The sequence below is a fragment of the Sinohyriopsis cumingii genome, chromosome 11, assembly GCF_028554795.1.
Source record: "Sinohyriopsis cumingii isolate HCF-2022 chromosome 11, ASM2855479v2, whole genome shotgun sequence".
Classification (NCBI taxonomy): domain Eukaryota; kingdom Metazoa; phylum Mollusca; class Bivalvia; order Unionida; family Unionidae; genus Sinohyriopsis; species Sinohyriopsis cumingii.
In genome coordinates this window covers 43515698-43527503 of record NC_142971.1, presented here as the reverse complement: position 1 = coordinate 43527503, position 11806 = coordinate 43515698, and the positions used below count along the sequence as shown (strand labels likewise).

The following is an 11806-nucleotide window of genomic DNA, read 5'->3' as shown; positions in this document are numbered from 1 at the left end:
TGGTACACGTATATTTACGTGTGAAATAAATATGGATTAAAATAAGGAGCCATTTTTATAAAGTAAAGGATGCCGCAGTGGCTCAATGTTAAGTACTCATGTAAGATTCATAAACAGTGGGCTGTGGGTTCGAATCCTAACCAGACCAGTACGGGTCGACTCTCTTGGTATGTGACCATGGTAATCTTCTATATTACGAACTGTTGGAGAGCTAGTTATGTTGAAACTAAAATTCTCTAACTAGGTATCGACATTACAAAGCTTGCTAAGAAACATAACTATCACCTTTGTAAGTAAGGAATGACAAATTTATTTTGTATAATTATGTTTATTTATCTACTATGATATATAAATTCTACACTATAAGTGATCTGCTAATTTGAACATTAAGATTACAGATAATATATAAATTTATCAAAGAGTCAGAAAATTGACCCTCTCATTGGAGACTATAGAAGGACAACGATGTAACCTTAAACAAGATGCATGCGAAGGTAAGATTTTCTGTTATTCTCCGCTATTCGCTACTGTAGTCTTTTCAGATGTTTCTCCTTTTATCTGCTCCTCACATCGAACTGTGTGAGACACTGAGATGTGTCATAGGTGTTCCGTGGTATCCAATATGGCGTCTGAAGATTAAAAGAAAAGAATATATTTAGATTCTGAACACTGAACTCATTTCATGATAAGAAAAGGTGACGAAAATTCAAGTGTGTGTGTGTGTGTGGGGGGGGGGCTGTGTATGTACGTACGAGATAATATAACCATTATTTATGTCATACTCCGTTGTCTGTGACCACAATACATTTCCTTATTAGAACTTTTGTGTTTAGTAATGAGTTGTTCTTTTTAAGTTCCCTTGTCCACCACACGACGAGCTTGTCAAGCACGAAACATTGAGTTACAAGAAATATCCGCCTAGTTACTATTTTTTTTTTCCTTATGCTTCGCCAAGAGCAAACTACCAAGGCACTGTTTTCTCAATGCTTTTACTAGAATCGTGTTTCACCTTAACCACTGGTCGACTGTTCTGGCACCCGCTGTTTTGATCTTATGACGTCAGTGATCCACCCATAGTGTAATTGGGACCAGATGTCAATTTTGAAAACAAAAGACAATGGTTAAACGGGTTTTACTGAATTCAAGCACTATTAATGTCGCTAAAAATGGAGTCATTAAATTAAATGAATAAAATTATTAAAACAAAATTTATTCTTCTTCGATGTGAAATTAAGAGTCTTGCCAAGAAAAACAACCTATCTGGTGAGAAAGAGCTACATTTTGAGTCATGAAATTTCAGTCGTTACAGACTCGTTTGAACACACACACACACACACACACACACACACACACACACACACACACATATATATATATATATATATATATATATATATATATATATATATATATATATATATATATATATATATATATATATCAGACAGAGAGAGAGAGAGAGGGAGAGAGAGGATAATTACCCAAATGTTCCTTAACTATTAAATATTATAATGAGTTGAATATTATTATATAACACACGGTAATTGCTCAGAGTGGCATAATTTAGTCAATTAGTTCCATACATTTCAAGTAAAATGCACAAGGGTTTGATACTTGATTTATCATATAAAGTTTAGGGCATTGTATTGCTTAATGCCATTGTTCCACGACGCTGCCAAATGTTACTTTACACTGTAACAAACGATTTTATGATATTAATTCATGCTGTTAGAATTGTAAGTTTTTCATCTTTGTTTATTCTTCACATTTCCTAGCATACAAAACTGGCCTGATTTTAAATATTACCTTATTAAGTCGTGCATCTTTGGAGAATGAAGTTTACATCGTTTCTTAAAAATATTAATTGGAATAATTAATTAAAAACTAACCAAACTGAATGATAACAGATATTTAAATACATAATTATTAATGAAATTTGTATCATAAGAGCGCATCGTGTGTCTGCTTACAGCTTACTATGCGCAGAAAAAAAGCCTTCATGTGGTTGATTGTAGCCAACGTCGAAATAGAGCGAAAAACCAATTCCTAGCGCAGTTATATTATACAAGTGCAGGCAGAAAATTCAACTCCATTCACCGGCGTTCAGACGGTGCCGTTCAAACGCGGTTCCTGCCTAATAAAGCATATACACTGCATACCCTGTGAATAACTTCCAGTTCTGTGATATTATGTCTGCGTCAAGACTTGCTTTTTCGCTGTAAATCGCCATTAGCTACAAACTTTGGAAGGAACCCAATAAATGTTGCTCATACAATACACATCAAAATGCACTACCTTTGCAAAAGGCATTCCAGGTGTTCTGCCAGCTGCACTTGATGACTCCAACGCTTGTCAAACATTTCTGGGTTGGTTTCTGCATAACGAGATAAGCAAACCCATTATCTGTCCACCCACAGTTGCAGGTCTCATATCCCAGACCGTACGCTTGTGCAAGATCTTCAAACGTTGCCAGACTTGTTCCCTTCCCATGACAATGTTGCCTTGCCTCAGCTAGAGTCATTTTGTAGTCGCCTCTGGAGTCGTTGGATATGTAAACTATCAAGAAGAGTCAAAATCAAATAAAAATTAATGCAGTAAATAAAACAACCTTTTAATTTTGTTGCGGCTCAGATGCTGTCGTCGAAGATTTATTCTCATGCACAGACTACGTTACTGAAAGTTTATCCCCTTTTCGAGAGTCATTAACCAAACAGGCAAAAAAAAATAAGATTAAATTTTATATATATATATATATATATATATATATATATATATATATATATATATATATATATATATATATGACAGAATTTCGATAGGTATTGATCTGCCAATCAAACAAAGTCTCATACAAATACAATGTACAACTCTATCGCGTATTTCTGAAAAAGTGTTGCAAAGCAAAATATTTATCCGACGTTGATCCCTTGTTGATCCCTTGTTGATCCAATTCATCCATTTATTTATGGACCTCTACATGTCCACTAAACGAATTTGCGACAACTGCATAGAAAACTGGCAAAACTAATTATTTTATATTATAAATTTACATTGAAATTCTGTAGACGATCGGATATATATATATATATATATATATATATATATATATATATATATATATATATAAGATAGCAAGACCGGCGCTAGGCAGCTGTTTAACTGTATCAGAGTTTAAAAGAAGTTTTATTAGTTATTCCTAATACTATTTGGAACATACTGAGATGAAACTATTGGTATGTGTTATTATACGTATGCGCGTCTTGAAATCAAGTTATATATTGTCCATGGCTCGAGAAGGTATCAAATTATTTCCAACTTATTTTTAAAACGGTATGAAAGCCTTCTGCCCGGCATGAACACGAATCGTTTAGACTTTCTCCGAAACCGTTTTATAATATTGCAATATTTCCAATTGCTGGTGATGCGTTTCGGAAAATGTAAAAGCAAGCTGTTGTCACGCCTAAATCGATTGTTGCAATCATTGAGGATTTTTCACCTGAAATTTTACTGAACAATTAAAAATTAAAAATATCGTCCCACCTGGTGTCGGGCGTCTACAGAATACACCCCGATTTGACTCCAACGAGCACGGGATGACTCCAATGGAAGCGTAGTCATTTGTAGCTTCTTGCATTACAAGATAGGAGATCCCATTGGCCGTCCATCCACAGCTATGTTTCTCGTATCCATCATAATATGCCTGCTGCAGGTCTTCAAAAGTGGCGACGTATGTCCGTCTGGATTCACAGTATGCCTTGGCCGCACTGAAGTCCATGTCGTAACTTGTTGAGTGATACATAACTGAAATACAAACTCAACATTATCCTTTCGTTTTGCTTTTGGGCTCAAATTGGACCATTCAAATGTCTTATCTCTAGACCTAATATTAAGACTGACTTTTGTGAAATTTGGGCTATGTCTGCTTTTATGATCTATGCAGCTGCAAACGATGTGTATAAAAGCAATTTTAAGGTTTACAAAAGCTTTGTCAATCTTAGAAAGAATGCGTCATCAAAGCGACTCGAGTAAGGAAAAGACATACAGAAAAGATAACCAGCATAAATGAATGGATTTAAAATACACCCATTTAGAATTTAAAATTACGTAACATCATTCCTTTTCTCCACTCTAATAATCTTAAATTACAGTCATTATGATCGTGCAGTGCTTATGTCATGACGGGAAGCTATTAATGTATACTGGATAAATTAAAATGCGTATATACTAGTTCAATAACCAGTTTAAACTATTGTGTTTGCAATCTGAATACTTGAAACGAAATTCTGACTCTAAATGAAATATTTTACAGCGACAGTTTAATGTTGCAGGGATCTGGAGTATTTATTTTTGTTCTTTCTGTATTTCCATACACAGGGTGTTATCACCTCAAAGTACTACAGTACGAACGTACTGCAAAACGATGACATAAACATTTATTTCAGCTAAGGTGGAAACATTTAGCAAACTTACACCACCACCACCGTCAATGAACTGCACTCTAACTAAAACAAACCTTTCTGCGAAGGAGTAGCAAATCGTCGACCAGAAAGAGCAAAAGATGCCTCAACTGGCGATGGAAGCATATAGGGTTCTGTTCCATACTCGGAGCTCTGGAAGCAAACATAAGTAAAATCTCGTCAAAGTTCAATCGATTTAATTCATGTCCATGCACTTTGTCTGTCTTTTTGTTATTTGGCTTCGCTTGAGATACACGCATTATTGAAGTTGTAACCCTATTTCTTTGACTCGGTGTACCAATTTTTAATGGAGGCATATGCTTCACATAAGTCTGTGTCAATACCAATAGAAATTTTAATAAATATAAAGGAGAAACAATGTTACAGAAACCTTTGTCTTGAGTTAGGAAGAATTCAACCTGTCTCTGTTTAAACTGAGGCTGAATAGCGGCTGATTTTGTTTAGTATTCTTACTCCAAAGTAGTTTTTCCTTCAGTGAATTCACCTCCTTAATATCTACGAGGCATTCTGACAAAGTAAGTCATCACAGTTTATATTAGCTGATGATAAAACCAGGATACCGTTCAAACGTGTTTCAGCATAGAAAAAAATTGATTTATTCTGCATGAGATCACGAATCTTATCGATAAACTCCATATCTGGAAAGCAAATCACGCTTTTCAAAACATATTATATGTTTCTTTCTAATATTTTGTAACATACAATAATAATTGTGTTTAAAGGACATATTTTGACTTTTCATTTATCGGTGTAAACCCCCCCCCCCATTTCCAAGTTTAAAAAGAAAGCATTGGTCATGGTGTTATACACAATTATATTGCATGTAAGTTATACAATTTATGTACTCTCTTGGGAACACAATTTGAATAATGAGTATCACAATTAAAAAGGGTATTGACCCTTACTATACTATTTTGCCAGTTGAAAATAGAAAATATTTAAATAAACCCAACTGAAGAAATTAAATTGCCGATATATGTTATCTTTATGCGTTATGTTTCGTGATATCGAAATATTTTAAAAAATGACCAGAATTATCAAAAGGTAATCATGCTTGATCTTGATGCAATTAAATTAAATAAATATATTCATTAAACCGCATCAAAATTCTTATGAATAGGACTGGATTATCCAAGAACGGCCACGAGTAGATTTTGTATTTTCATATCGTTTAGTAAATAGATAAAATAATAAAATGCACTAACTCTGCAAAAGGCATTCCAACTCATTGGCGAGCTGCACTTGATAACCCCAACGCTAGTCATGCATGCGTGGTTTGGTGTATGTGTGATGGCGTAAGCTAACCCATTGTCGGCCCACCCACAGTTGCAGATCTCATATCCAAGGTGGTATGCATGCACCAGATCTTCAAACGTAGCCAGACTAGAGCCCTTGCCATGGCAATGCTGCCTTGCCTCATCCAGGGTCATATTGTACTCGCCCCTGATGTTTTTTGACAAGAAGACTGTAAAGAACAAAATATAAAAAAGGAATTAAATTTAAATATCCATGAAATTTAAAGTTCGATTGCCCAGATACAATTTGTTTGAAACAAATACGAAATACAGCAACACGAAATGGTCAGAATATCCTAAAACCACATTTCTGATCAGATAGCATTGTCGAACAACGGACTGATTTGCCGCAACGGTTAGCCGTTTGTTTCCGTTAATTTTTGTGAAATGAAATAATATACTTCCGATACGTTTTAATCCGCCATTTCAAAGTGTTATTAAATAAATTTAAACAGAAAAAAGCAAAGAGAGAACTTTTGATCCCATGGATGAATTGAAAAGAATAGTGTTATATAGGATATGATTCGATATTCTGCAGACGATTAAGGGTATACGCAAGTAGACAATGACGTAGTCGTCTGAAATGCTGGTCAGCTGTTAAACTATACAAAGATGCCGATAAAGCTCAGAATATCAGAAAGCAAACTGTTGTTACACACAAAACGATTGTTGCAATAGTTGAGGAATTTTCAATTAAATTATAACTGAACAATTAAAATTTAAAAAACAACCTCCCACCTGGTATCGGACGTCTACAGAATACACCCCGATTTGACTCCAACGAGCACGGGATGACTCCAATGGAAGCGTAGTCATCTGTAGCTTCTTGCATTACAAGATAGGAGATCCCATTGGCCGTCCATCCACAGCTATGTTTCTCGTATCCATCATAATATGCCTCCTGCAGGTCTTCAAAAGTGGCGATGTATGTCCCTTTGGATTCACAATATGCCTTGGCCGTATTGAAGTCCATGTTGTAATTTGTTGAGTAATATGAAACTGAAATACATTAATTTGGTCAATTTATGCGGAAACACCAGTCAAATTGGCGTAACGATTAAACATTTTCATTGTAGGATCTAATGAAGAACAGGTGGATCCAGGAATTGTGTGTGTGTGTGTGTGTGTGTATGTGTGTATGCGGTATTCTAGTAGTTAACATGTCTGTGGAATGGAATTCCTGTTGGAGGTCCAAGTTGAGATGTTCCTACAATTTATTCTTTTCCAGGGCATAATTTCAACCATCTAACTGTAAAGAAAACTTACTATAAGAAACGTTCCAATTGTCTAAGTTCATCGGGACAGCGATATAGGGGATTTAGTCAGATCAATAAATATAATATACATGATAATCACACAGCAGCAAATGGTAGACAGTATATAATTTATATGAGCAATGTACGAAGTATTCACGAATTATTCCTGTTGCAGGAAGATCATCAATGTATAGAAAACTAGCGCGAACTATATCCGTTGTTTGGAAGAAGATAATTGCAGCTAATTCTAAGTCGCTTTCATTATTAGATTTTGCGTCTGCCGTAACGTGAACAATGTCGACATAAAACGAGAACACATATCTTCCAGCAGTGTATTATATATTAGTCCTATCTACGCAACTTTAGAAAATTGATTACCCATATTTTGTATTTGTAATTACTATATGCAATATAATATCCATTGTGAAAGATCTTTATATCAGGAGACGGGATCGGTGTAATCTTTATGCCAAGATAATTACAGTCTGATTCTGAAGAAGAAACAAAAATAATGAACCAAATTTAGGTCTAGAATCCTGACGGTTCTGTCTTAAATGTGTCCAATCAAAGTCTAAATTATAGATCTAACTTTTAAAACTTTGTACCAGGTCCGCATGTTATCATCATAACAACGTTCAGAGTTTTAGCAAAACTAAACCCCCTATTCATCAATCAAATGTTTTCTGAATAAAACAAACCTTTCTGCCTAGCCGTGGCAAATCGTTGGCCAGAAGGAGCAAAAGATGACCATGAAGTCGGATATAGCTCTGTCCCCAGCCCGATGCCCTGAAAGGAAAAATAATAGAAATTTTGTAAAATATAAATCGCTCCTCCTGCATCGGTCCATTGGTTCCAGTACATTTACCTCCCAGCAGAAATAATATTACAGGAACCTTTGTCATGAGTCACGAAGAACTTTAAACTGTATATGTTTAAAGCTGGGCCGAACAACACCTGATTTTGTTAAACATTCATACGCCTTAGAAGTTTGACTTCAATGAATTCACCCCTTACGTATCTATGTGTCAGTGTGAAGTGCTCATAATTTATAACTAGAAAAACGTTTTTAAAAAAATGATTACCACTTTTTCGAGGTCATTGTATTGAGTCAACGGAGAAATGACACCCTTTGTTCCGCGCAAGATTTCGAATCTTTCCAATAAACTCTTTAGCTGGAAAGTAACTCCTGCTTTTTCTACTTTTCTAAACTTATTATATTATTCTCTGCTATTTCATGCCACCGAGAAACTTTGCAATGGAAAGAGAAAGAGATAGAGATTAAACAATATATTGTCACTATTCTTTACTCATTTCTTCTCCTTTGTTTAGTTTCTTTCTTTTCTGGGCATTGGGATACTCGGCCATGCATTTACAACCATGCATTAGTCATAGTGTGTTGCACACACTTGCATTACATTTATGACATTCAACTCATGCAGTTGGCATGTTATTTGAAGACTGAGTGCGGCAAATTAAACCATCTTGTCGCTTACTACCGTTTTTTTTTTTTTGGTGGGTTTTTTGTGTAAATTGAAATAAATGACCCCAACTAAAGACTTGGAAATGCAGATATATACTACTAAAATACATAAATAATTTTATCTAACAGCATTGAAATTTTTCTTCGAGTTAGATTATATAAGAGCGGTGACGAGTTGACCTTGCATTTTTCCATATCTATTCAGTGTATCCTTTGCATGGCCAGTATCAGGCCCCTTCAGAGCTTTTGAGAGAGACGGGCCACTTCCAGAGTTTGATGCCCCTAGGCACTACTTATGTTTAAATTTCGAAGCCAAAACAAGCCCTTATAATTTACTATATGAAGATTTAAAAGACAACTACATACACTACGAAGTATATTTATTATTTTCAGAATTAATTTTTAAATAACGCTGTCTGCCCCCCTAAGGGTTTAGAAACGAAACAAATATCTATCCCCCACCCTTTGAATGAACTTGGTCAGTACACATAATTATATTCCACAAATATCCCTCTCTGCCTTGTGAACGATATTATAATATGACTTTTGGTTGCGCAGACGATACCAGAAAAGCAGACTTCTGCTAAATGAAGGAGAGTTCGACAGATGCTTTAAAGCGCAGAAACCAATAAAGAGGTATTCTACTGAAACTCTCAAAAGTTGGGGGTCAAGCGATATTTCTTTGTTTCAAAATGTTTCATATAGTACCTCATCAAGTTATATTAAAAACCAATTATTTTAAAACGAGACCTGGAGGCTTTACAACCTTTTCAACGCGCACATATTGATAATACTGGCCTGCCTGTCATTTCTACTTTCATATCATCCAATGTACAAAAATAAGAGGTCATTACTATGAACAAAGAAATCGAAAGGGCGAAAGAAAGACGATAGAAAAATTAATAAACAAGAACAAATACCAGAAGGTTGAATGAAAGAATTATAGAAGGAAGAAAGAAAGTAAAAATTTACCAGTGAGCGTTTCTTCAGGGCGATTGCCTCAGATGTTGCGACCACGAAGGCAGCCAAGATACCAAACCAAGTTATGCAGTTCATCTTCAGTACAACTAGTAACAATTACTGGGAAGCAAAGCTGTGAGCGTCTAGTAAAGACGATCTGAAAGTCAGCCTGGCTGCGAGGCTTTAAATACCCGCCTCTGGCTGGATTGATACCTAAGCAACAGATAAGTACATTTACTAAAACAAAGGAAATGCTGACTGACAGGGTCCTTGACATCAAGAGGTCATGAGGCTTTTGAAGGTCAAGAACCGTAAACCTAGATAAATAACCCCGACAGGTCATAAGACTAACTTGAAGGTCAGGGATATATTGAATGATCGATCTATATATGTCAGCCACAAGTACAAATGCAGATCGAGGAGACAAGAAAAGTCAAGGGTTCAGCGAATAACGAGGTAGTGCAGAAGGCCAAATACTGGTGACACAACAATAATTTTAAGGTGAACAGTCTAATCACACGAGGTCGTCATCAGCTCAGTTTAAGTTTGGAGCAATGCACAACAAGGTTTATTAAAGACCTAGCTAAGTACTCACAAATCCATCCCACACCAGATAAAAAACGTTTCGAGGCAATAAATTCAAAGACCAGGTTAAAAATAATAGTGACTTCTATTTGTTAGCAGACCCCTATTTCCTGTTAACATACTATTACGAATATTGAAATCAGTTTCTTGTTTACTCTGCAGTTCAATAAAGTGTCAAGTTTTAATACAGGTAATGCTAAAATACACACAAAAATGTCTATAATTTTAATATAACTTGATTGGTAACAAATGTGTTCTTTTATTTCAATATAAGAATTTTACAATACATTTATCCTATACTTAATGCTTTTCAGTTTTAATAAATAAGTTTAAACTTGCAATTTAATTAAAACTAGCTACTATATGTACAGGTAAAATTGTCGCCTCAGTAACAAAATTTTCATTGAAATGTATTGCAGAAAAAACGTAGTACCATATAACTTACTATTTAAAAAACGTTTCATGATAAAGTTAAGAGTACTAATTATAAAAAAGTCTGCATAATTTTGTTTTGTAAAGTTAATATGATAGTATTATGGAAGTTTATATATATATATATATATATATATATATATATATATATATATATATATATATATATATATATATATATATATATATATATATAATGTTCTGTAAAATTGTTGAATCTATAAATATACACCTTTTTCTAATTGTATACCTAAGGACAGTGCTTAACACGTACAAAAAATAAACATACGTGATATGTAGAAAATTGCATCTAATATTAGTACAAAATATTCTATCATGAACAATACATCCCAATGCTATTTACTGGCATAAAATAATTACTAATGCACAAGAAACGGTAAGGCAGCTAAAACCTGACAGTGCAAACAGCTGAAAGCATTTCAAGACCTTTTTGGGTAATGTAAATGTCAACAGCAGAATTAAAAATAACAGTACATTTTGCAGAATTATGGCTAGACATAAAAAAACATAAAAAAAACCACAAATAAGATTAGCACCATAGTTTTCTGTAGGAATTATTTTAAAATGAGGTAGTACATTTATAAACACCGATCCTGACTGTGATATTGGTGAGACGTATAATATAACCATACAAGCTATATGAAGAAAACCTTGTAGAATATTGATCAGAAGTATTATGCAGGAAATTTGAGTTAAAACACAAACAACATTTTCAGTACACGTTACTCTAGCGTCAAGCGAACAAAACATTAGAAAAAGAAAGTTTAGTTCCGGTTACGCAGTATATATTAAAAATAAAATAGAATATTTAAAAGATCTACAATATCGCCGTGAGAAAATATATAGAAAGGAAAAGTAGAAATACTGATCAAAATTATTACATAGAACATTTAGTTTTAGTTAAAACACAAGCACACTATTGTCACTAGCCTAAACGCGATTTGCAGGGGGAAATCGCATGTCAATTAAATGGCTTGGTGTACCAGGAATCTATATCGCTTCTGCAAGTCCCTGGTATTCCCAGGCATTTCAAGGTCGCCAACCATATTAACAGATAAAAACGTAAGCTGTGTCAAGGAAAGGGTCTTACAAGGTAAAACGTAGATAGAGTGCCTTGCTATCAGGTCAAATTTTGACATGTGTTAGTAGATGGTTATGTTGTTATAAGGTCAGTCTAGATAACCATCCGTTAAGTTCAGTTTAAGTTCACTTGTTTAAATCAATACAAAAACTCTATGAGAGTAGCCCCCCCCCCCACCGAGAGAGAGAGAGAGAGAGAGAGAGAGAGAGAGAGAGAGA

The 11806-nt window shown here is 34.7% G+C and overlaps 1 protein-coding gene across 1 annotated transcript; it reads right to left on the bottom strand.

Annotated features, from left to right (window-relative positions):
- Positions 1-384: 384 nt before the first annotated feature.
- On the bottom strand, positions 385-10343 carry LOC149788028 (aggrecan core protein-like). The gene is made up of 8 exons (XM_089975711.1): positions 9482-10343; positions 7728-7815; positions 6512-6772; positions 5684-5943; positions 4514-4610; positions 3541-3801; positions 2296-2556; positions 385-629 (listed from the first exon to the last, which is right to left on the bottom strand). The coding sequence occupies exons 1-8, from the start codon at positions 9563-9565 to the stop codon at positions 598-600; spliced, it is 1344 nt and encodes a 447-aa protein (XP_089831837.1). The 5' UTR covers positions 9566-10343; the 3' UTR covers positions 385-597.
- Between the last annotated feature and the right edge of the window lie 1463 nt (positions 10344-11806).